This window comes from Pezoporus wallicus, unplaced genomic scaffold, assembly GCF_028554395.1.
Source record: "Pezoporus wallicus isolate ANWC-B61680 ecotype Strahan unplaced genomic scaffold, APGP_CSIRO_Pwel_v1 contig_4012, whole genome shotgun sequence".
NCBI lineage: Eukaryota > Metazoa > Chordata > Aves > Psittaciformes > Psittacidae > Pezoporus > Pezoporus wallicus.
Window position 1 is genome coordinate 1,134,895 of NW_026637828.1, and position 27,221 is coordinate 1,162,115.

General features: G+C 39.3%; 1 protein-coding gene across 3 annotated transcripts in view; it reads right to left on the bottom strand.

Annotated features, from left to right (window-relative positions):
* Nucleotides 1-9,206: 9,206 nt before the first annotated feature.
* SHISA9 (shisa family member 9) overlaps nt 9,207-27,221 on the bottom strand; it is a 184,359-nt gene continuing 166,344 nt past the window's right edge. For all 3 annotated transcript variants that reach the window (XM_057407906.1, XM_057407907.1, XM_057407905.1), the window contains one exon: nt 9,207-11,887. In XM_057407906.1, the coding sequence (XP_057263889.1) occupies nt 11,517-11,887 (371 nt within the window). In that variant the 3' untranslated portion in view covers nt 9,207-11,516. The remainder of the gene's footprint in view (nt 11,888-27,221) is intronic.

A 27,221-nucleotide genomic window follows, 5' to 3' on the forward strand; every position in this document is an offset into this window, starting at 1 on the left:
AGGGCTCCTTTCTCTATTACAGCTTCAAACCTTACATGCAAGAATATGCACAAGGGGCATTAGGATTCTGCGTGTATGTGAAATAGTCTCCCGAGGGAAGTAAGTATGTTGTACAGCTTGAGAGATTGTACAGCTTGAAAATAGTAGAAAACATGATATGGAATAGTATGCTAGGAGATGAGATGCTTTTTATTCCCATCTGTGCTTCAGGGGTTGAATTGGCAGCAAATTTAAAAACCTTTACTAGGCAACAGAAAAGATCAAGAAATACAGTATGTGCATAGCAGGGCTTTGGAAGGAGGTAGTGTGTGTCCTGAGTGGATAATGGAAGCAGGTGTGGGGATTAATGCATAGACTTTTCAAATGATTTTTTCTAAGTTCTCATGCTAGGTGAGTTTTTGCAAAGTCTCCATGGACAATGGGGTTTTGACCTCTAGTTAAACTGCCTTTGAACAGAGTTCTCCAAGAGAAGCCTCAACACTGTACTATTTTTCTGGCATTCATTATTGTGTAACATATGGATGTGTCCCTCTGCGGAGGTTGTGTTGTCTGTCTCAGCTGCTATTCCACATTGATAAAAATACTGATTCTCTTCTCACTTGTATATATTAACAGCTTGAGTGTAAGTGAACATATATGCCACCGGTTCTGGAGACTTATGAACTCAAGAGGGAAAAAATACCTCTGTTTATTATGGTGTCTCTCATGTGGTTCCCTTGTGCAGCTGACAAAGGGGAAATTAGCAGATGGTGTAGAACTTCTGTAGTTATTAACAGACAGCACTCTTCAATTCTATGTGTTTGTTTTTTTTTTTTTCTCTTCCTGCAGCTTCAGTCACCTCTTAAATTTTGTAACCTTTCTTTTGATCTAGTGGACATTTTTGCTAATCTGATTTTTCCTGAGTTTTCTGTATGGACAGCAATATGGCCATTCTGGTATTAGCAAACTCAATATCTCCCAACCAAACAGAAACAAGCAACAAACGCCAACGTCAATGCAGAAGTTTATTGGAGAACAACGGTTTTGAAAATACCACACAGTTCTCCTGATCTCTCCAGATGGGTGGTAGAAAGTAGCCACCAAACCATGGCATATGGCAAAGCCAGTACTGATGCCACAGTAGTCCGATGTCTTTACCTTTCAACTGCATATCTTTTTTTTTTCACCCCTCATATAAAAGGGAGTCAACAGGATGTCTCTGTGCTCAGTAGTCAGTGCTGTCTCCCACAGTGGGTATGAAAAATCCCAAGTGAAGTATAACGCTGCCTTGAAAAGAGGCAGAAAATTTGGCATCCTCTAGGTCTCTGCTTACCCTGGTAAGGACAAAGCTAAATCTAGTTTCTCTCTAGCTGTGGCAGGGCAATAGAGCACAATTATGATATTTTTGCAATGTTTCTGTTACTTAAGAAATAGTAAATAGCAGGTAAAGTGCTCTATCCATTGGGGACCAATTACATTGGGGAATTACATGCACTAACACTGGCAAAAGTCTTTCAAATAATAACTACTGTGATCAAAATGTTAGTGTAAGCCCAAATACCAGGGAGTAAAAATGAGGCCAAAAGATGCATGCAGTGGAAAAGTAGATCTGCTTCTGCTCAGGGAGTATTAGTGGCTCCACTGACGCTCCTGCTGTTTCGTAGGACTTGTTTCCTTGACAAAATAACCCTGCCAATGACCACTGTACAGGCTTGTAATTGTTGCCATTTTTCAGTTCTGATTTGTGGCTGAACCCGAGATGGAGCAGCAGCACTGCCTGACATTCTCTCTTGATTTGAATCCTTGCTGTTGATAGCCTTCTGTTCTCTCAGCCTTATTTACAACAGTACAACATCAACTCCTATTAACAAGCAGTGATGGCTCTTTCCATTTAAATGCAGGCAGACTTGCTAAGTGAAGGAAGCTAGTGTTGACTTAAGTAGACAAGGTGCAACTGTGTGTGTAGCTGTGAGTGTGTTGTTAAAGCCCTAGCTGTACAAAAAAAGGAATTCTACCTTAAAAAAAAAAAAAAAGGTAGGTTTTGCAAAATGATTTCGTTTTGGAATGCAAAATTGTTCTCAAGTTGCCTGCAGAGAAAGATAGTTACAAAGAGCCTGTTCATGAATCCATGAAGGAGCACACTTACTATAACATTACTTCGTGCACTTAGGTACAAGTAGCATTTTATTCTTTTCATGTACATGAAACAGGAGCAGCAGTGACAGATTGTGGTTCTAGAACTATCTCAGCCATAGGTAAGCTTGGATCCATAGCTTCTGCTTCCTGGAAGGGGACCCTGAGCTCTGAAAGTGTAAAATGAAATGAAACTGAAGAGGACACCTTGGTCTTGAAGCAACACCATTATCTTGCTGGAGAGCGGTCCTGGGGAGGACCCTGTCCCATTCAGGCGTTGTTTGTTTTGCAGAGTCTCACATCAGAAGAATCATCAGAATTAGGGTCAGGATTGATTTTCTTCCAGTGTCAAAGAATGTAATTTGTTGTCACTGATGACTCATATGTTTGTCTTAAGTTTTGTTAATGTGGCAGGGCCAGCACAGATGAATGATGTGTGTTAAATTCTTCATGGTGCATCTTCTGCAGAAATGTTTACTGGTCCAATCAGCTACATTTGTCTGACAATGGCTTTTGTGCAGATACAGGATATGACCAGTATCCTAATTTGATCCCGATTTCCATTAATGCAGCTGGATGGGGAGGAAAGGCCTGGTTTAATGCTCATGTTCCAGATTGAGCTGGCATGTCTAAGGGCACATCTACTTGCAGGCTGGGCAAATTTGAGTTTGGAAATCTCTAAAGCATGAATTCCAAGAATTGTTTTCTTACAGACACTTTTCAAATTAGAGCTGTATATTGGTGTTTACATTGAAAGTTTTCCCCTAGGGTTTGAGCTGTAATAGAAATCGCTGGCTCCTTTTTTTATCCCCATCTGTAGGCTGAGATTAATGTGCTATTATGTCACATTTTTCAAATGAGTTGATTTAGTAGTTTAGCATAAAACATTGAAGTTTATCTTCCCTCATTAGTCACACTCATCTGCCATTGCCCTCCTAAACATGGTCCTATACAGTGTGTACCAGGAGTGCCAGCTGGGCTGATGGTGCAGTTTGCTGGAGCAGAGTATGAGTGCTACAAGAGGTGTGTTCTGTGAGTAATAACCCAAGCTGCCAGTGGCAAATTCACATTGCAGTCTCTTTCTTCATCTCTTCTAATGTTAGCCCTTGATGTTAAGCTTGTTGTTGAGAAAAAATTGTTCAAGTGTTGGGCTAACACTAGAGAGAAACTTCAGTTTGACTCCTGAGTTGTCAGGATAGATATCCACACTCTTCTATGGGCATCCTGGTGGGAACTGCAGGATATGGCATGAAGGATCATCTTCTACATCTTCCCTCTTGTGGGGGGTGGCAGTTGGACAGAGTGGTCAGAACCTGATAGTGTAATGTAAATATAACACACAGCTTGTAAACCGAGACAGTGTCATGGCTTCAGGTGACTTTTGGAATAATGCCATCATATGCTACATCATCTGACAAATTACTGGTAAATCAAAAAGTGTATCTATAATTAGAAAACCTCAGAAATTGGTTCTCCCAAACCATTTCTAGAGGATTAGTTACCAGGAGTTTTCCTAGTAGTTCTTGATATTTAATACAGCCAAAGGCGTTAATAATAGTTTTACCCCTTTACAACTTTTTGTTATTGAACTAATACAAGGGGGTTTTAATTTTATTTTCTTAATTGGGTTTTTCATGTATCCTGGAGGCTATTTCTTACTGACCGTGTAATGATATTTAAGAAACAATAAATAGAGCAAATTGCTGGATAACTTGAAATGAACAGGGCTTTCAGTCCTTTTTAGCTAAAAAAAGCTTTCATACCCAAATTCAAGAACCATTCCATAAGAATAGAGCAAAGCATGAATCTTTTCCCATATCTATTAAAATCTGAAGTCTGAGTCCTGGAAACACTTCATAGGTAGTGTGGAATGTCATGAGACCTGACCCTCTACTTGTATGTCACCACATTTCAGTTTGTGTAAACTGAGGATTGTTCTCTAAAGAGTTACTCATGAAAACAGATATTTCCAGGGTAAAGGGTCTAAACCAGATAACATTTAGACTTTTAGACTCCACAGCTCTGTATATGGAATATCTTAATTTCTTGGGAAGACATGCTTTTGTTTGTACTGTGCAAGTGCATCTTTGTAGCTACCAAAGAGGCTTATGGAAGAAGTGCTTATGGGAAACCATTGCAGTTCTTGCTTATGCTGATAAAAGGTTCAGGCTAACATAAGAGACAAGAACATGCAGAGACACAAAATCAGATGCAGGGGAAGAAGGAAAGCCTGCACAGACACCCTTCTACTAGTGAAGCAGTTGTCCTTTTTGCCATCCATGATTCCATTTCCTGGTAGTAACACCATGTAGATTGGATGGGTTAACGGTGGAGCTGGAACAGTAAGTTGTGTCTACCTACTGTAGGCTAAGCTTGTATTCCCCAGGCTCCTGTGTGAGTCTCAAGGCTGCTCAGAACTTTTCTGGCATTGTGGTCACATGCCGTATGTGTCTCCTTAGCCCCTTGGCAAAATGGGGTTGTTTCTGTGGTTGTGCCTAAGACAGGGAAGTGCCCCTGTAACCAGAAATGGGGCATTTATTGACTATTTCATGACACCCATAAAGGCATATATAATGAAAAGGAGACTTTTCTACTGTTTAAAATGGCTAGTTCCAGACACTTTTGGATTGATGTTTTTATTCTGATAATGTGTCATGGCTTCCTAGGATTATTTTATTTTGTTGTTTAAAGAATTTGTACCAAGTCATTCAATAAGTTGATCCTGAAGCTAGGATCCCAATTCTTCATCTCTTCTGCTGGAATTTGGCCCATATCGTTTCAGCAAAGCAAAGAGAAGAAGCTGCCCAAACACTCTCCTTTTCAGAGGTTCTGTTCCTTGTCAGGTTTATGAGACAATACCAGTACTAAAAGCCTGCAGAGGACTTTCTGTTCCAGCAGACTTGGCACACAGATGTTGTGTACATGTTTTTTCTGTAATGAGCATATGAAAAATTTGAAGCAAAATACACCGGTGTTCAGCTGTTCTTACTGGGTAGTTCCAATCGTAGGACATGGCTGAAGTTCACTGCAGACCTCCCATGCAGAGACAAGGACCAGGATCTGGCCCTGTACATAGAATCATAGAATGATTTGTGTTGGAAAGGACCTTTAGATCATCTAGTTCCAACCCCCCTGCCATACTACATTTACTACCGGAAAAGGTGTATGGGCTGTTGGATAAGATGCAACCTTCTGCCCCAGTCCAGCAGATTTATGGGTTAATGCATTACCCAACTCAGGCTGGAAATTTTTGGTACAACAGTGATGATGAAAGGGACCCTGGCTTCTCAATCAATTCCCTTACAACCTCTGATTAAAACTGAGACTGCTGTCAATAGTGGTGAGGAGGTCCACACCATTATGCATACGACCCCGTGGTCACCCACAGAGTTAATGAAATTAAGGGAAAAATACTCAAGATGGGCAGGAGAGTCTGAGATGGAGTATCTGTGGTGAATCTCCCTGCAGGGAGATATGATTATGTTAAATGAGGAAGAAACAGGAGGTTTTGGGGGAAGTGGACTGTTTTTAACCACCTTACCAGGAGATAATCATTATTCCCTAACCGCTTGAGCAGCATTCTGGGCAGGTAGTATGGACCCATGAGAGAGAGGGGAACCGCTGTCAATCCAAGTCACAAGCTACTAGGATCTAGCTGAGGCAGTACAGAAAGCAAATTGTATAGAAGCAGTGTATGATAGAGATGAGCTGCAGAAATCCCTGATGTCAACACCTATGGACCCAGACTGAATAAATCCTCTTATTCGCAGTTTCCCTGATTGCCTTAAGACATTTGTAGTCAATATTCAGGACTGCATAAGAGGTCAACGTCGTAGGCGAGCCCAGCAGACTTATGCACTCACCTGGAATGAATTTGTACATGAAGTAGACAAATACGGGTGCCAAATGGGCTGTGTTGGTTCATCCAGGGAAAAAACCTCTGATCACACCTGAAGGGTTCGCCTAGTCTACACTCAAAATTCTAAACCTGACCAAATTCATACTCAAAATTCTAAATCTGATCATTTTTCTACCCAAAGCTCTAAATCTGATGGGAGGTTTAGGCCTAACAAGGAACGGAATGAGTTGTGGCGTAAAGCCCTGTATCTGAGTGTGCCTCGACAACTCCTACCATGTGCCTCTACAGAGGATCTCCATATATTGGTCCAATCTCTATCTAGAAGGAATAATCCTAGTTTAACTAGGGAGTCCCCAGTCTGTGAGGAAAGCATACCTTCTGCACCAAAATGCAACTGAATCAATCTGTTGGAATCCAAACAAAAAATCTTCCATCCCCAGGGAGGGCAGTGAGCCACCCTGCCTGGCAGGTGTTAGTGGTACAATGGCTCTCTAATAAAAACTCTGAACCTATTATTGCCATGCCAGTCAGACCCTGAAAAATATTGGTAGGATTTCTCATTGATACTGGGGCACAAATGTCAGTGATCACTAATGAGATGGCACAAACCCTAGGTATAAAACTTTACCTGATGCCAAGTTAAATTCACAGGAATTCATGGTGTGATAAAGGAATGCCCCACTGCAAAAACAACCCTCTGGTTTGCAGAAGAACGGAGACTAACCCAGCAGAAGTATTAGTCGGTGCCTTCTAGGATTTGACATACTGTGTGGACGACTGTGGAAACTCCCATATGGAACTATGTGGAGTTTTGCAGGACATGAAAAAGTATCAGGCACAATGAATTTGAGTCTGCTAGAAACATCCATACCTTTACCTCCACCTAAGGTTACCAATTTTTGGCAATACCTGTTGCCTGCAACAGTACTTACAGGTGTTGATGGGGTGGTGATGGAGTTGGAGAAAAGAGGCATCATTAAAAGGACTCACTCACCTTACAATTCCTTGATGTGCCCTGTAAAGAAACCCACAATGCAATGACGTTTCGCAGTAGATTATCAACAGATAAATGCCAGTACTGCACCCCTAACTGCAGCAGTTCTGAGTATTGCCAAAATTGTGACAATGATACAAGGAGGTGACCATTCTTGGATGGCTGCCTGAGATGTTAAGGATATGTTTTTCATGATTCCCCTCCTTGAACAGGACAAAGGGTGGTTTGCATTCATGTGGAAAGGAACCCAATATACTTTTAACCGACTTCTACAAGGATATAAATATTCTCCCACCATTGCTCACAATACTTTGGCTAAAGTTTTAGCAGAGATTCCTGTTCCACCTGATAACACAGTATATCAGTACACTGATGATATCCTGATAGGGGGAGAGAACCAAGAAAGTGTAAAAGATACAATGGAAAACATTCGGGTAACATTATTTGAACTAGGCTTGTAAATTCCAGACTCAAAGTGTCAGAGACCTGCACAGAAGGTCAAATTCCTGGGAGTCTGGTCATTAGAAGAGCTGCTTCCATCCCTCAGGACACCCTGGAAACCCTAGAACATGGACAAAATCCATCTAGTGTAAAGGAATTACAGCAAAACTTGGAAACTTTAGGTTATTGGCTTAAACATATTCCTGGCATTTCCGCTATTGCCCATCTTCTTTATAGTTTGCTCAAAAGGGGAAAAGCATGAGAGTGGACTGAACAGCACACCAATGCACTAGAATTACTAATAAAAGAGCTAAGTTTATTCCAACAGCTTGGTCCTATACACCCAACTGACCCTATCCATGTAGAATCGGGGTTCAGTGAACATGACTATCACTGCAAAAGGGGCCAGAAAGACCAGAAAGAACACTAGAATTTAGCTCTCACTCTTTCAATGAAAGAAAAGGAGGTATTCAGATCTTGAGAAAGACCTGCTGTCCATAGTGCAAGCAGTGAAATGAGCAGAATAAACAAGAAAAGAAGAAGCTGTGATCTTTCGGGGGCCTTTTCACCTCCTAGGTGTGGTCCACAAAGGAACAGCACCGCCAGCTGGCATTGCCCAGAAACCCACAGTTCTTAAGTGGTATGCTTATTTAGAGGTCATTAATGAAATTATGCCAATTTTGGAAGGCAGTGTTAAAGTATCCAAACTGCAAAAGGACATAGATGATACTCTGTTGTTCCAATCTTCACTGAATAAATCATCTCCGATTCAAGAAACACCCCCTTTGAGAGAAGACAATGATCTTACTGGAGGGTGCTGCTAGTGCATCCAGAATTGCGATAGTTCAATATATCAAACATGACCGGACTGAAAGTGGGAAATTGAGCATCACTCAGAATCTAAGCCCAGCTGCACCCAGGTCCTCTAATATTTGAGGACCAGCTGGAAGGCAAGGGGAGGGTCATTTTCTTCCAAATCATCTTGCCTTTTAACACAAAAGCCTCACCCTAGACCGGTCACCCAAGGCTCTGTCCAACCTGGCCTTGAACACTGCCAGGGATGGAGCATTTACCACTTCTTTGGGCAAACTGTGCCAGTGCCTCACCACCCTCACAGTAAAGAACTTCTTCCTTATATCTAACCTGAACTTCCCCTGTTTTAGTTTGAACGCATTACCCATTGTCCTATTGCTACAGTCCCTGACGAAGAGTCCCTCTCTGGCATCCTTGTAGGCCCCCTTCAGATACTCAAAGGCTGCTATGAGGTCATCATGCAGCTTCTTTTCTCCAGGCTGAATGAAGAGCTCCAACTTTCTTAGCCTAATACAGGAGGTGACATAGAATCATAGAATAGTTAGGTTTGGAAAGGACCTTAAGATCATCAAGTTCCAGCTCCTTTGCCATGGGCAGGGACACCTCACACTAAACCATGACATCCAAGGCTCTGTCCAACCTGGCCTTGAAAACCACCTCACCTTTTTTTCTTTCCTCCAAACAGTAATTAGCTAATGAAGTGACACAAACTGTGTGGGGTGCTTGGAGGCTTCCAGGGCACATGGAGTTTTGCAAGGCTTGCACGCTTTATGGGTATTGTGTAACATTTCAGTAACAGGCATTGCACATGTGTAACATGTAAAGCATGCAGCTGCTTCCAGAAGAAACTCTTGCTCAGAAGACTACCAGAGTTAAGTCATCATTTGTGCTGAGATGAACCCCACTGGCTGCAGTGAGAGGCCTCAGAAGCCCAGTTAATATTCAAAAATTGGCCCAATGATACAAGTTTAGGAATGAGCCAGCAAGTTGGATTCACTTAGAATCAGTTTTATTGCCAGGTAAGAAATTCATATTAATATAGTGAATACATATGTTTACAAATAAACATTCTTAAAAAACAAACAAACATTTTATTGTAGGAAGTATTATTGGTATCATAAACTCTGTAGTTAACAAGTATTAACACGGGTTTACTTACAGAACATACAGTTACTAAAATATTTCCACATAAAATATGCTCAAGTTACACGAAATCTGTGTGAATTAGAGTGCAGCTGTAATGTGTATCTAAAGCATATGGATTAACAGCAACATTCCATAACGGGTCAAATTAAGTCAGCCAGTTGTGAAGGCAATAAAGATTAAAGGAATAAAAGTAAGATAGTGGAGAATCTGGGTTGTGTGCAAAGTATTTGTCCCGTGGGCTTTGTCCACTTTCGATAGTCTCAAAAGGTGTGATGATACAATTTAGCAGCACGCTTATGGAGAGATGCCGGTGCTCTCAGGATGCAAATCAATCTCAGTATAGCTAAAAAACAGTGGTCTCTCCATTTAACCACATTTCAGATTTAGCCCTTGCATCCTTGACTAAGAAGCACTGCCAGTCAGTTGAATACAGTAAGAAATGCCACTTCCAATTCTTACAACAGAACAGCTCTCACTCCTCCCTGCATACTCTTCCAAACTAATCTCCAGAAGACTTCACAGCTAGTGACAATGCAACTGTAGTAAGATAGTTAGTTAGAATTTAGCCAAATGACTTTTTTTTCTGGTGGAAGGGCAGAAATTTAAGTGAAAGACTGAGTTCATTGCCTGTCATCAGGCTGTTGCAGCACCGTCATCCCATCCCAACTCTGTTTATCTCTTTGTGGATGTGACAAAGCCTTTACAGGCCCAGGACTGTGAGTCTGCTACCAGTGCCCAATTCAAGAGTGGCTTTACTCACACAAACAAGGCATTCTGCTCATCAGAACCACAAGCAAGACCACGAGTCCAATCGTTTGTTTAGTTTAAACACAGATCTCTGACTTTTGAGACTAGTCTGTTAGCCTCTTCCACCAAATAGTCCACCAAGAGGGAACACCACTATAGAAAGCCAAACAATAGAGACATTATACCATATAACATTTAGTTGAACTACAGAGAACTACCATGGCTAAAGCAAATACAAAACGAGAGACTAGGGGGAAAAAGTTTAAATTGGGAAAATTGAGGGGCTAACTAAATGGTCTTGCCTCTGCAACCACTGCATGGAGATATAGTCCAGTTTCCCTTCAGGACACACAGAGCAGGCTGAGCAGGGCAGAACCCTTGTCATCCTTAGCAAAACATGAGGAAATAGCTTAAAGGAACAGGGGGTTCACTTTGAGAAACAAGACTGTCATTGAACAATAGTAATACAGTAAAGGCACCACCCACGCTTAATTTCAGTCTGAAGCAGTTGAAGATAGGCAAAACATATAGGTGAAGAAAAAGTCCTGACAGTCTGCAAAGTGAGAATTGTTACCATCTGCCCGAAACCAGGAGGACTGTGAGGGAATTTTCTGATGCCCTTATTCCCCCAGCAGCTTTCTGTGTCATATGATATGTCTCTTCTTATTTTGGAGGTTCCCAAAAATTTCAAATCAAACAAAGTAAACTCAAAATCTTCTGCTGTTTTTTATCATCCTGCAGAATTCTTTGCCAGCCAGAAAGATTCCATATGCTTTTAATCGTAACAGTCTTCATTAATTCCTTGTGAAAGAGTCTTTGTCCTTTATTGTATTTGTATTTTTTGCGCTTTCTATAGATTGGTATGAAAGTAGATATTACAATAGTAGATGTTAGGGGCTGTACCAAGATGTTTACTCTCGGCTTTTCACAGGTCTAGTGATTATTAATAGGTTTTATACAAAATTGCTCTCTGAAACAATATAGTATATTGTTCTCTCTTTCTTCCTCTGTCTCAAGGCAGGAACATAGTGTAAATATTTAAGCAGACATAAAGTTTCTATAGATTGTGCTACTTCTCATCATGGATTTTAGTTTCAAGTAAAAAAATTTAGTCACAAGGGTTTGTGTTCCATTGTGAAATATAAATGGAGTTTATAATTCAACCTTCAGTGTGTATTGCTGAATGGCATTAACCCACTCTTCGGCCTACAGTTGGTTGGATACCAAGAGTGTCCTGGTGGAATTTCCTTTCTTCTCTCTTCTTTTTTTTTTTTTTTTTTGTACTATTATTTTATATTTTTAAATTTATTTTTTGCCTTTCAGTTGAGTGTTTGTGTTGTGTGTGTATTTGTGTGTATTTTTTAAAGGATTTCATTAAAAAAAATAAAGGAAAGGAAACCAAACTCAAACAGTTACTTCTGTCTTGCTGTTAGTTATGAAGTATGGCTGTGGGCCCAAATAATGCTGGCTTCGGGTTGTCAGTGGGTCGCTTAGCGTTGGGTCTCCCATACCATGCTTCCCCTTGTTTGTGTACGCTTGCCGTCTGAGAGACTGGTCATTGGGATCCCAGGTCTTGTAGTGGGCATTGTAACCTAGTGGGTGTGTGTGTATCTTTGCCATTCTGGATTTCTGCCCATTCTGTTTGGTTAGGCCACTGTCAATCGTGTAAGCTCTGTTTTCATCTAGGCGCACTGGATGGAGTGGCAGGCTCCCCTTGGCAGCCAGTTCTGCAAGATGCCGGCGTTTGGTGTAGAAGTCATCGTTGACTTTGTCAGCTATTTGGATGTAAAAAGGGTAGAGGACAAAAAAATCAGTTGGATACAAGAAAGATTTTACAGTTTACAGTATGTCATGCAGTTACATCTGCGGACTAGATACACGCACAGGTCCACCAGCAGGAGCAATTTATGCCACCTCCCACTCCTTATTTTCTCTCTGTATCATATTTTTGGATGCTGTTATGCTAGGCTTTTCATGTATTCAGACTAAATCCTGGTGCCCTTTAACAAAAGACTGTGTTTGCCCCGTACCATTCAAGTTGTGCTGATGCTTACATTATGGGGACAGGTGTGTATGAAAGCACAGCCCTTTAAATGCGAAATGGCATGTGGGTGTTTAACCAAGCCAGTTGTAAGGTCCAGTGGTGTGTGAAAGATGGAATCTGTTCTCCTAAATGGTTGGAGGTTCACTAATGCTTTATGGGGCTGAAAATTCTTTGGGTTGCTGAAGGTGATGTATTGACCCCATGATTTTACAGTCAGTGAAAATTCTGAATTCCAGATTCTGACATAATTTTCTGAGGCCAATGTCACTAAGAAATACAGCAATAGCCCTGCCAAAAAATACTGCATTGCAGTTCTCAAATTACAAGTTTGCCCTCTGCGATTTCCTAGACAAGTGTCTTTCAGTGCATGTTTTTTCATGATTGTTGTATTGCTAGGCTTGTTTAAAAAGCCATGCTCAGGACGCTAAAGGCATTCTACAGCACTCCAGCAACTCGTGTCAGTTTTGAGACTAAGTATCAGGGGTTAAGGCAAGCTTAACTGAATTTTGTTTTTTGAAGATCTTGTCTTTTATGTAAAGAAGGTTTATTTATCCCCTTCAAAACTCTCGATTTTTATGCTGCCAGATATGTAGATCAACTAACAGCGTGGTGTGTTAAACAGCAGTGGTGTGATTTGAATATATGATTGTGTCAGTCTGGATTTGACTTTTGCTGTATCCTGGCTAGATCCATCCATTTTCCTTGAAGCTATGCCATGTAAGGCTTCCCTGCAGAAGTCTCCTACATGTAGCTGTCTGTACAGCTCAGCTCCTCTTATCATGGTGAGTAGGTTTTTAATTCCCTGCACTGTTTTTGCTTATTTTCCCTCTTTTTCTCTCTCCCCAGTATTTCTAGGAGGCTTTTGTTGCACTCTGCAGTTTCCCCTCTCTAGTTCTGAACTGGTCTTTATGCAGGGCAGTGAAATTCCCATGAGCACCACCTTAACCTTCAAGCTCAGGCTTTGGGTCTGTATCCCCCTTGTCCTGGCCCCTCAGCAGGGAGGAATATTACTAAAAGCAGTTGCTGTCTATCATCTCATGACATTTTTTTTGTATAATGACTGTGCAACTGGACTTTGCACTTAAATCCTTAGTTTTGTCATTAAAGAGGTGCTTCCTCTTTGATAAGCTGAAATTGCTCATTTGTGCTATAAAATTAGGCTTTGTGCGCTTTCCTCATCTCCATCTGTTGGTTTTCTTTAAGCTCTGAGTTCTTGCTTTTCTACAGCATACAGGTGTCTTCTGTTTTAAACAGATCCCAGAATGGAGACAATGGCTTATACTCATTTCAGTACAGGATGAGCAGTTCCAGTTGCTGCTAGACCTGCAATGTTTTTACAAAGAGAACCTGCCAAGTTCTGCTTTGTTTAATTTAGAGATCTGTAATCTGAATACTCAAGAGATTGTATCTATTTCTCATTGGAAGAGCATTTTCAAGTTCTAAATGTGGCTGGTCCTTTTAATTTGTTAGCATTCACTGAGTGCCACAAAGCAGTGTTATGCAAGTTGAGTAAAACCAGGGGAGAAAGGCAGCCTGTATTTGTAATTTCTCATTTAATTTCTTGATAGTTGAGAGAAACAGTTTCAGAAAAGGCATTGTGAATATCTACACAAGTATTTATTTGTATAAGTTTTTACATCAAGGGCATTGCAAGTCAGCTGGTTGGGAGAGTGATCTTCTATGTCATGGCTTAGACCTTGTCTATCTAGGAGAAGTCACGCTAACTTACGTGATTTAAATTCAGCGTAGTAAATTATGTCCAGCTCCTAATATAGATACATTTGTCTGACTATTTCACATTTAAATTGGTTTAATTTGCATAGAAAAATTAAAAACTAAGCTAATCTCACGTAATGATAGAATAAAATTCTAAGTTTGTACTTTTAACTTCATCTTAGACAAGCTGCAACAATTTGTCTTACATAACCAAGATCTTTGATGATCAAGTAGAAGGCAAGTAATGACTTCTGTGGTGATGCAGTTATGTAAATGATGACCAAACCTGCAGGTATTTGTATTGCCTGATTTTGTGTGCAATTTTTCTCTTTTGTATGGCCAAGTGAAAAGGCTTTCTCGCTTACACCTTTCCTCCTGCCAGCAGTGGTCCCAGGGCTCTGAATCTTGTCACACATCAGAAATGTTATTCAGATCTCCAAACACATCAAGATTGATGTTCTCACAGAGAGTATGTAGTAGTATTGTTCCAGATAAACAACACCCTCACTGTAAACACTAAGCAAGGAAGAAATGAGACTGACAGTGACTGTACCTATGGCACATCTGTGATTTTGCTCTTGGTTATGCAATGTTAGATGTAAAATTTTCAACTGTATTTGTTTCTTATAGAAGATCACGTTCAAGGTCAGGCTGGATAAGCTTTGAGCAACCTGCTGTAGTGGAAGGTATCCCAGCTGCCTGTGGCAGGATGCTCTTTAAGGTTCCTTCCAACCCAAACTGTTCTATGATTCTATGACCATACAAAAAGTTAAATGATTAATTCTATAAATATGGTTTCATTAAAGTTACTTAAACTAGCCTATAGTCCCTTTCTAGGACCTTCTCAACTATTGTCTGGAAACTGGGCTTGAAGAGAATTTACAGATCAAAGCCTGGTTTGTTCTCATCAGCAAAGTCAAGCAGAAAGCTGTCTGGTTGTTTGAGTTTTGTGTGGCATTGACAGTGTGGGAGAGCTACTGTCGGTGTTTGTCCTGATCAAATTATGGTTTGTAGGACTTTGCGTAAGAATTTCTTATGTATGCCTAGGAGAATCATGCTACCACTGAAAGCCAGCCTCCTTCTCTAATGTTTTAACTTCTTAAAACCCCAGTTTCCTTTCAGCATACATGCTCAGGCTTACACATAGGCACATGTACCAGAATTGGGTGGGGGAAGTACCATTGTAGCAAATGCGTAGCAAAAATGCTTTGATAAACCCAAATTGTTCAATTTTTCAAAAGGCCTTTTGGCAAGTCTTGAAATGTACTGACTAGATTATAGCTTTTCTCATACCAGTATGCTATGGCCCAGTGTGAGTAACCTGATGATAGTTTCATGCAGAAACAGGGACTTTTCTTCTGATTTTCAAAGCAGAAAAGATTCAGTAGACTAAGATTGAGCATGGTTTTGTAACAGATATTTTATCAAGAAAAGGATGTTTATGGTATCCTCATGCCAACTACTTTAGAAATCAACTATGAATCTCCGAAAGTTTATTTTTCTTCTTAACTAGCCCCTATAAATAGTTTGTGGACTTCAAACATGTGAAGAGACAGTTTGAAGTTACAGGATGGATTTCTTATGTGACCTTGGGTACATGACTCAACTTCCTTCTGCCTTGGATTCACCAGCTGTAAAATGAGCTGTTAACACATTGGAGGAGGTAGTTAAGTGTTAGGAAGTTTAATTGCTATTTGTAGAGTATACTGACTTTTCAGATGAAAGGTGCTATAGAAGTGCTTTTTGCATTGGCTTCTGTATATAAATCAGAAAAATAGGATTTAAAGATATCACTGTCATGTTTGCAAAGGGAGTAAAGAATTAGAATTGCAAAATTAACAAATGAACAATAGGAAAAGAAGGGCTTTAATTCTGAGTGTTCTTCTTTATATTCCCTCCCTCCAGTCTTGGCAGCTAATTATAAAAATGTTCTCAGTTTCAATATTTTTGTAAGGTTTTTACTCCTTTAAGGTAATGCACCCACAAATTTAGTTACTGTTGTAGCTGTTCAGCTGGAAAAAAATGTTAAAATATGAATTTTTTCCAACCTGAAGCATGTGCCTGGGAGGGGGGAGAATTTGGACTTTTCTTCCTGCTGTGCATTAAAAGAATAACTGAAAAAATAGAGAAACGGTGTAAGGATCAAAAGAAGGACATCTCCCTCCCAGCTGAGCCCCTTAACTAGTAAGCTAAAGACATGCTTTCTCTTCCTGTCTTTCTAGACAAAGAAATATTGAATTTTCTTCATTCTGAAGCACAGGTTCACCAGGGTGGGGACCATCCCAGCAGAAGCTGGGGTGTACCTTTCTGGGTAGGGAATATAGATTTGAAATCCCACGCAGTTGGAGCTCATGTATATCCATGAGCTTATCTAAAAGGTGGTATGACTCCACTCCTCACTGTTACCTGAATTCACCAGTTCCTTAAAGGCTGTTTTATTTTGATCTTGAGTTTGCCAGTATGATACAAACGTGTCAAATATCTAGGTTCAGACACTTGCTTTATTCCTTGAATTTTGATTTTGAAAGGAGATAGCTACCAAGCTGCTTGGGATAGAAAGGACATTGGAATTCATAGAAAAACTGCAGTGACTTTAGGTTCATTTAGATGAGGCAGCCAGAAAGGAATTGGCTTTTGATAGTACATTTTGATTGAAGTTTCACCATTCTGCCTACATCTGTCACTAACAGAGACAAGCCTTGCTCTTGCACTGATTGAGGACTGGCCATGACCAAACTTTGAATTTTCACATATTTTTTCCTAATCCACAGGTATAGAACAAAAGATTGCGAACCAGTGAGTCTCTTCTAGAGTAAGTACCATGGATGATAGCATGTTTTCTTGAAAATCAGTGGCAAAAATCTTTGTGGCTATAATAGTCAGAATTTCTCAACGTGTGCACTTGAGAATGTTTCCTGTGCTGAGAGTTGGCCTTCAAGTTTTGTAATATTGTTCTGGTCCTCGAGTTAAGCAGTCTTCCAAGTGGCTGTGTAACCACTTCTGGCACAAAGTCATGTGAATGTGCTTCAGCACTGTGTACTGCTTTCTTTTTTTCTTGTAAAACGCTGCAGTTATAAGCATTTCTGTGTAGAAAGTACAGCTAACTAAGGAGGCCTTAGGTACTTCTGAAGCAGTAATTTTTACTCTCTTCCTCATTGCTAATCCTCTTATCTCTGTAGGTCCATAAAATGACTGAATTCTTGCACTACTTATAGCTATGGGAAATGTATAGAGCCCTGACAGAAAATATGTCCTACAGCTTTTGTGAAAGGAGGCACCCAGGAGTTGAAGAACTTTTGAAGTGAGAGAGGAGAATCCACAAAGGAGTGAGCCCTTATAAAAGCTCTGAAGACATTAAAAAAAAAAGGGAAAAAAAAGAAAAGAAAGGAAGAAAAAAGAAAATAAAAGCTTCAGTGAGAGCTTTCATTCACAGACAGAAGGTGCAAAAATACAGAGGGAATCCTATACCCCAGTAGACGTTTCACAGGATTGTTCATTATCTGAACATATTTTAAGAACTGCCTTGTGAAGTCTTGAGCTTTATTCTAGCCACAGAGAGACCGTGTTTCAAATTTAAGGCTAGAGGCGCAGAAAGCAAACCGATGGAAAGTACTGGGGGACAGGATAGCAATGAAATTACTACAGTGACACACCAAGTAACAGCTAAATACACTAACTGCCTATTTGTAGGTGTGTTCTGTGTAAAAGTAAAGCTGTCCCTATGTAATATTTACCACTTCATAGCAAGACTTTGCTTCAACAGTCATGACTTTGCTGAGACATGAGTGTAGTTCCCTGAAGCTATGGAAGCCCTGCACTTCTCTCTCCAAGTAATGAAAGTGAAAACTCCAGGGAAGACAAAAAGGTAATGAATCTTGGCTCAAAGACACAATGAGAACTTTGCCCAGGGAGATACTAGGTTGCTGCCTTTGGCAGTGGTGTTGTTGATCCCATCTGAATGTGTGATTGCTTATTCATTTGCTTTTCTAAGCTGGCATCTAAGACGGTATGTTCAAAGGCTTCAGAGACACAAGGCAACTCTATGTGAGAGTTTTTCCAGGAATTCATCTGAAAATCAAAGAAATATAATTTCTAAACTAGCACAAGTTTTTTCTTGGGTGAGGGGGAAAAAGCTAACATGGACCTAAATAGTTGCCTTTCTTTCTTGAAAAATTCTAATACCAGTTTGCTTTTATTTAAGATATTCTAAAAAGGAAGATGCCATCTTATTTCTGTGAATTCTTTCTCATTCTTTTTATTCCCTATACTAATAGAAGTAAAGAAAAATACATAATGTATAGAACTACACATAAATTATTTTCATAACTCTGGTGGAACCTGCTTTTTATGACTGTGTGTTATTCCTCTCCTGGCCACCTTTATCACTTTATACATTTAACCATTTCTTATAGTGATGTGGAGAGAGACCAGCCATGAAAAGGCACACCATATCAACCTTTTCTTCTGCAGATGTTATTTGGAAGGAGCTTGTCCACCTCCAGAAACAACACTGAATTTGTTTTCCCAGTGAAATAAAATTCTATTTTCGTATCAAACATGAAGAAACATAAATATGTAGGCCCAAACATTTCTTCTTTTCTATTGATTACTTTCTTGACAGTTTCTGAAAGGCTGAAGAGGCCAAAATATTTCTGGGGTTTGAAATGCATTAGAAATGGTTTAGAATAGGAATGTAATTAGACTTGGTAAGTAGAGACTTCAGTCTCAGCAGTGTTCTCTTTATCCACTACAGGCAGTGAAGGCTGCTGCTTGTCTGGGAACACTGAGACAGAATTTGCCTAACTCTTCAGGCATCAGACATCATGTGGGGTATCTTGTGTCCAGGGTTATAGTTCCCTGAACACAGGAGCAGCCACATGTCCTGTGAGCAGAAACGCCCTCTTCTGACAGCATGCCAAATAAGCACAGCGCTGCAAACTCTGGGTTTTCTTTTTCCTTTTAAAAACCTTTATTTACTATGTAAGTTTAGACAGGCTTCTCCTTGGACATGAAAACCAGCTTTTCCTGTTTGCTTTTGTGTACTTGACTGCCTTGATTTACACAGTATTAAATTACAGTATTTATGAATTCAATTTTACAAAGTGCTGCAGTGATACGATGATTTGGTTTTGGACAAAATACTCTAGACACACACACATTGTACCTAGTGTAGAGACCAATGACATGCAGAAGACTTGTATCTAAGGAGTGAAATTAAAGCAGAGCTTTTCCGAACCTCAGAGCTTTGCTGCAATCAATAGGTTCCGTCAGTCTGGAAACAAAAGGTAGCTACATCATGTTAAATTAAGATTCAAGTTGTAAATGTTTTCAGGAGACCTGAAATCTGTTGCATGCAGACAGACAAAGATTGTGCTACTTTGCTATATCCTCACGTGATTGAACATTTTAAATTCAAGCATCAAAATATTAAGCAGCTGGTTCAGTATTGTGCAATGAATGATAAGTTTGAGAAGGAAATAAGATTGCCAGTTCTATTCATGAACCAATGGATGAAATTGTAAAATAAGTCTAAGAGAATTATGCATTCAAATCTCTGACTTCTTTGCAAATGCAGCCGGTGGCTGTCCTGTAAATAACTGTAAATCTGTTTTTTCATTATTTTCTTCCTAAAGGCCTCATAAGCTCATGTCCTTCCATGGCATCTACAATGGCAAATAAATACAAAAAGTTCTACTGTGAAATATTTATTTAGTTTTATCTCATTTAGGCATATTTATCAGTTTGAGTTTTACTGGAAACCTTATATATGGTAAGAAAATTTGCCTTTTGAAATAGAAACTGTCTAAGGAGTCATGCTGTCATACTTAATTTCTGAATAAAGCATATCTGCAGCATAAACTGATTATAGAAAATGAGGGTTTGGCTTGCTTTCTAAAAATACTGTCCGAAGCCAAAGAGGTTACACTTAGGAGATTTACTTAAAAGGCTTCTTCTGCTTCTTCCTTCAGTGAGCTTGCTTGCTCACTTATGGTTTTTAATGCTTCTCAAGAAGACAAATCAGATTGTGTTAAAAGTTTGCAGCAATGCTTTCATACCTCAACAATACTATGAAATTGTTTGCAACCTTTTTGGGTGGTGAGGACCTTCAGCTTGTTTAAAGCATCTGAAAATGTATGTTTGTTTTTCCTGAAGGTGTCAAAATGGAGCCTGAAAAAGCTGTTATATTCCTGCCCACATTTATGTGTAATAACTGTTCTTAGCATGAACTTAATTTAATTTTTTTCACACATTGCTGTTGTCACAGCATTCCGTGTGCTGATTTTCATTTTAAGTTTTTATACTTCTTAAATGTTTTTGTTTCTCTTAGTGTACTGCTGGTTATAACTCTTAAACATGTGTTTGAATCAGCTACAAATGCTTCTAGTTGTGAGGTAGAAAGCTGTGTGAGAACACAGAAAAGTGAGTTCAGGGCTCTGAATACATAATTTAGATGTGGGTTTAGTGCTGGAATAAACTTGCATTTTTCTGTCTCTCAACTGGCATCATACCAGATTTGCACTATTACTTCCGAATACAGAATGAGGCCTAAAGGCTTTTCAAATTGTGTTGGTTAAATGAAAATAGCCTCAGTGATGTAATAACTATTTTTTTGTTGGACCTGGTTTTATTTGATCTGCTTCTTTACTGCTATAATTTTAACAATTTTTTAGCAATAGTTCCATATTGAAGTTGATTTTTTTAAAATTAGCTGTGGCCTGAGGTTTTTTTTTTCTATTAGAAGGTTACCTTTTTCTATTCTTTTTGCCAGAAGGAATCCTTTTTAAGAGAGAGTTATTAAGGAATTAATTCCATAGCTGTACTTGCACACAGTTGTTTTTTTCTTCCCCTTCCCTTCCCCTCCCTTCCCTTCCCATCTCCTCTTAGACTATGTGACGTTTGTATTAAAGTCTTCTGCCTAATTGTCAGAGTTTTCCGAACCAGAGATAAGTGTCAGACTGCAAAGAAATAGTGTTCCCTGGCAAGTGCCTAACTTGCGTTGTCAGAATAGAATCAGTTTCATAAGGTTTTCTTACAGATTGGGCAAACCCAAAGGCCAAGCAGACCTAATGCCTGTTCTCAACAGAACCCTCTGAGTAGCCTTCACATAAAACTGAAGCTTTTGTGACTGGCAGACAGTCAACAAGAATCAGTAATGAAGCTGACTTTAATACTGCACACACAGACTTGAGCTGTGCTCAGCTCCTACCTCTACCCTTCTCTCCAAGCACTGCAATCCTAAACCTAACTTGGGAAGTGAGAACCAACCCTGTGGAGCTGCACGCTTTCCTCCTTCCTTGGGCAGGTTGCTTGCAAGGGAAGGTGAACTTTTCTCAGGAGCACCTTCCACAGCCCAGAAAGCTTTGCAAACTTTCCCAATATGAAAATTACCTGTTGTACTTGGTATTACCACTAGGATGGGACAGACTGGTATTTTCTTTGTGGTGTTTTCTTGATGCTGTAGTATCATAACTGCCAGATATCAATTCTCCCTCCCTACTCCCGTTTCATTTTCTTGCGCGTTCAAAGGGGAAAGACTTTAGGGAAAATTAGCTGTGGGCATTACAAATCATGTTACTGCTCTTCCTCCATGCCTCAACACCTTTGTTATTATAGTATGCATGTGTAGGTGTAAAACAATGATCTTTATGGCTTATATCTGTGTAATTTCTCTCTTAAACACATTTACTGTCTTTAGAACATCCTTTGCAGAACCAAAATAGCAGGCAGATAGCTGCTACTATTTATACTCTATTGTTAATAAGGGATTCATTCCTATCAGTTGTCTTGCTAGTCTTCATTGATATTCATGGGTGATTCTAAAGAACATCACACTACTGCTGGTGACATATCCATGTACAAAGCTGAAGAATATGGAAGCTTCTGAGGTTTTTAATTTGGTTAGAACCAAAAATCTGTATTATTTCTTAAGTAAACTTGCCTTACAACAAAGTAATCCTTGTAACTGCTTTAAATTACCGAACCTTAATGTTCATGTCACAAACATTGTAAATGCAACAGACTTGATGGAATAGTTCACAGCTCTGTTGTCTGCATTGAGGCAGATTCTGATCTACTTGGAGAAATAATACTTGCATACAAAAATATGCCCAGTGTGATTCAGTAGTACTATGGGAAATAAAGTAGGAGTATAGGATTTAAAGTCTGTTTCTCACTGAGTATGCTTCCCAAACTCCAGACTCCTAAATTTATTCCTTAATTAAGTTTTGAATGTAGTGGGATTTCAGAATTATACTGTCTGACTTCATTCCGTTATTCTTTGGTCAGTTCTTGGGAAAATTTAAATCAAAGCTCTTCCTTAAAAAGCTACTTCTCATTTTTACCTTTGGAGTTTTAAAAACTGAAACTCTTGTCTCAGTCATTGTAAGCTGATTTATGTTTGAGTATTGTCAGCATGAAAGATTACTCAATAAATACAAGTTGTCCATGAAAGCATTTAGTTAGAGAAACTTATAATTTAATTAAAGAAAATTCTCTCCAAGACTTTTTCCCCAGAATTCACTCAAAGTTGAAACTTTGAAATCATTTATAACTTCACTTCCATGTGCTGAGTTTAGAACACTCATTTGGCACTTCTAACAACCACTTGCAGTGTATCATAGGTTGAGCACCTGTATGAAACTCTTCTTGCAAAATATTGCCATAAATGCCCTGCACAGCTAATAGTCCAGGAGGAAAAAATGAGGGGAGCATGTTCAGAACCACCTGTGTGGTTGATAGGTGGGCTCCACAGTTGGCAATGTAAAAGTCATGCTTCATGTTAAATCTTGACTTTAGCTAGGATCCTACTCTGGTGCTATTTAACTGCAAATTTTCACAATTCTTTATATATGCTTATGATTAACTTCTACTCTTAAGTAATGATTAAAAAAATGCATTGCAGAATGAGAAGTTTATATGTAGATAGGTGTTTATAGTGCAAAATAAAACACTGACAAGTGGGGCTTGCTCGTGAGTCCTTCTTGGCTTTTCTCCTGGTCTGAAGGAAAAGGGTGTTTAAAAATGTTTAAAGTGAAAATGTTTAATCTTATTAGACTTTGTCTTTGCATGAGCTGCACTTTGTTTTTCATTGGTTCACTTTCATTTAGTGGCATTGTCTAACAGTAAAGTTTCACTCAAGTCTTCACATCACTTAATGTGTAAAAAAATCTCATGCATAATTCATTAATATTTCATAGAAATAGGTTTGAATAACCTGTGCTTGATTTAGATTGACTATTTTCCTTCCTGTGGCCATCAATGATCTCAGTAAATGGAAATAAAGCTGGTTATGGAAGCTTGTGACCTCTAAAGACTGAAGTCTTCAAAGAAAAAAGTCAGTCAAAAGGCAGTACAAAGCCCCTAAAGGAGCAGCATTCTCTAGCAGCCAGCTGGACTCACATTGCTGCAGTTGTACATCTGCCTGTTGTGTGTTATATAAGGAAGAAAATTATTTTTTTGTTTCATTTTGATTCATTATAATAAGGATTTTTAAAATCAACTGGTTTCCAGAGAACCAACCTAATTTTTACTGGAAGGATTTGAGCACTCTCTGGTGTATAGCTGATGGATTGTGAAGTGACATTCATAATCTGAACTTCACTGGTGAGGGTTTCATTTTCACATGAAATGCTGGTAGCAAGATAAAATGGCTGTTTCTCCATTGTAGGAGATCTACTGTAGAGAACATGGGTGGAAAGAATATCAATTTCAAGAACAAGACTTAAGGATACACAGATTTAAATTTGCTATTTTGGCATGAAAAATAGGTTAAGAATTTAATAGTTCCTTATAAATAGTCTTCATCATAAGACCATTTAGTGGACAAAATTCAGAAAAAAACAAATTCCTTAGGTGTGATTCCAACCCAGAAACTGAAAAAACCTGAGAATAAGCTTCAACTAAATGCACCTAAAGGTGAGATTTCCTTTCTTTCACAAGTTCAATGTGCTGCTAAAGCCTTAAAAATGAGACACGTAGATGGAAATCTTTGAGAGCATCTTGTTCGGGTGTTAAAACTGCTTCTTGTAAAAGAAGGACTATTTGCAGTTTCCTCCCAGCAGCCTAGATATTGTTTCTGCTAAGACCCATGTATCCCAAAAGCATTACCCTCTCCCAGCTCCATATATTTGCAAAAGGATGGTATGGACAAAAGCTCCTTGGACGTCTGGTTGCTTACAGCAGAATTCCCAAGCCTTAGAAAGAATATCACCTAAATTATTGAATTAATTTAATTTGATTTTAAAACTATTTGATTTTATATTAAAAAGTCTTTTCTTTTGAAAGGCTGTAAGAGAATGTCAGCGATGCAGACAATCTTGCTCAAGATAGTAAGCCTTTCAACAAAACAATATATTCATAATTAAAATATGGTTACCACACTAGAAGAAAAAATGAGTGTGATGGATGATAAAATAGGAAAATATTTTGATCAAGTCTCTCCAAGCACTTTTTATTTACCTATGGCAGAGTGCCTGCTGGTATCAGAAGCCAGTATGGTAAATAACACAGAAAGCAATTAAATGATTTAGGGGAAGCAAGAAAAGCTCTTGGAAGCCAGCATGCACTGGGCAGGATGTGAAGTAGGGATGGGGGGGATCTCAGCAGAGAGGAAGGTAGAACCAGTGGCACTGGTATTGCATCTGGCTGGGCAATGGAAAGGCTGGGGGAACAGAGCCAGCAGTGGGGTGGTGAGATGGGGCTGGTTCCTTCTTGGCTTTTATCCTGTGCCTGAAGGAGAAGCAAGGATTAAAGTATGAAAGACTTCCTTAACAAATGAATGCTCAAAATCTGGCCTAAGTAATTACAATGTTTAAAAGATACCAAGCTTTCATGTTATACTTCCTTGAGGTCCATAGTTCCATTATTGAATCTGGCAGATTGCCCAGACTAGCATTACCCATGTCATGGAACATACCTCTAGACATATGAAATCATTAATTGAATCACCCTCTGGATATGACAAATGATGCATTAATCTGTACTTCCCTGTTTGCATGGTGTTAAATAGAGGGAGCTACTCCCATGTCCCAGATTTTTTTAATCCATTTTTGTGCAACTGCTTATGGAAGTAGTAGCTGAAAATTTCTTTACTGTTTGAAATGAAAGCACAATTCCTTTTTAAGCCTTATAAAGAAACGTGGATATTTACCTGTCACTGTAACAGTGGGGTTGGTATAGGGAAGTAAAGTACCACAATCATAGTATGTCCAGTAATCCTGTAGTTTTTCTTCCAACAGTGGACTATTTCAACCCCTGTGAATGGAAGGGCAGGCCTTTTTCCCTGTTGGGTGTTTCCATTTTTCTAACTACAGTATTTCTTTCCAGCTCAGAGCGCAATAGGGAACAGTACAGATCTCCTCTTCTGGTGAGATAGGTATCAGATTCTTACAGGGCAGTTGTGAAGTCACTTCTATTCTCATGAGACCGATCTTGAATCAGCATAGAGTTGCACTTATTTCTATGAAAATGAAGATCTGAAGCTTAAGAGAAGGCACTACCAAATTTCACATCAGACAGGAGGATGATTCAAAGTGTTAATGTTATGGTGATCTTCCCCTTTGTATCCTTCTGTGTATGTAGATGTGAAGGACAAATCAGACAGTTTTCTCACATGCTTCACCTTTGGAGGGAGATGTTGCCATGTGGCACTTGCAGCCACAATATTTTCCACATAAAAACAGTGACCTAAAGAGGAGATATTTATTCTTTGAATGTCAGATTTGCAGAATCTTTGGAGTTCTGCAGCTGCAAGCAGAGCTGGAGCACTGTCTATTTCCTTTGAGATCAAGGAACTGTGAAGCTTCAAGTAATGCTAGGAGCTGTAGTCTCACCTATGTGATGGTGAGTCTGCTGCCAATTATATCCTCCTTCTAGGTTCACTATATCCAATCAATTAGATTTGATTTTATCCCACAGGAGACTACCAGTATTACTGAAGGCTTTCTGGGTCTTAGTTTCAGTAAACTGAGTTACCTCTTCATAAGTCCTGCCCAGTCAGTTCCCTAAGGGTCTGTGTATGGAGGGAGAGAGGAAGAAGAAAATTTATGAAAGAAATATAAAACATAATTGTGTTAAACTGTAGATACAGTTGTATTCTCAGTATGCACATGTATGTCTTGTGCACATCTCTGGCAGCTTTAGAAAGCTGGGTTTGGGATATTTTATTAATTTTTCTAAAAGGCCCGAAAGAACATTGGTTGCTTTGCACTCCTTGAAACTTAGGAAAGAAAATGAGCTGTTGCTGAGCCAGGCTTGAAGAACAATTGCCCTGAATAAATACAGCTAATACTGCAGGATAGTGAGGCACATTTGAGCTCTAGGAAACTCTTATTAAGCAACAAGATGGACTTCAGTTTTTACAGCTTAGCAGAGTGCAGCTTGAAGTGGAATTGTTCATGCTTTCTGAATGTGTCTGAATGATGTGTACAAAAATTTGTGATGAGCTACCTTTGTATGTCCTGGGACTTGAATTTCATGAAGGTGTTCACATATAAGATCCTCATCCACTTGTAGCTTTAGGCATGTCAGGATTGCTTAAGTGAGCAATAACCATTTGAGCATGGAGTAAAAACACGGTTGATGAACTGGAAATAAGAATAATTTATGCAGAAAAACCTCTTTTTGCACTTTTCACATAAATAATCAAATACTGCAAAAGCACATTCTTTGGTGGGAAAAATTTGGCACTGTTAAAAAAGATTTTCTGGCTAAAAAAATGGATGAACAAAGTGCACTTATCAGTCAGATAGGCTAGAGATACTGGCAGATGGATTGACTGCTTATCTGTTCTTTCGAGAAGTACGTGTTTCTCTGACTCATTTCCAAGGGGTCCTCTACCTTCTGCTGATTATTCCCTGGTGGTGTATGTGTTAAGATATGTGTAAGGAAAGTGAAATTCTGGTGTAGTGAGGAAAACACTAAGTAAATCTCACCTCACTATTACCTTGTTTGTACTCCAAGAACTCATGAGAGAATATAAGATAGGCACAGAATGTCCTCAAATCATTCAGACATGTAAATGCCAGCAGACAGTAACAGGAAAAGGTGAATTTGGTCAGTAGCCGCTGGTCAGTGCTTAAGGAATTCTGAAGGCTGCAACAAATAAAGAAATTCCTAACAAGTAATGAGGAAAATATCCTCTTCCACTGAGTAAGGGTTTTGCTGTGCAGTTTGAACTGGTTCACATAAAAATATTTTGTTTTTTAAATAAAATAAAGCCACATTGGCCTTTTTAACTCTGTTCTCCCCTGTTGTGCTGAATCAGACACTCTCAATGCACACGCTGCATTGCATACATGCATGAACAGGCCTACTTCAAATTGCACTCTGCTCGGCTTTATGATTTGGAG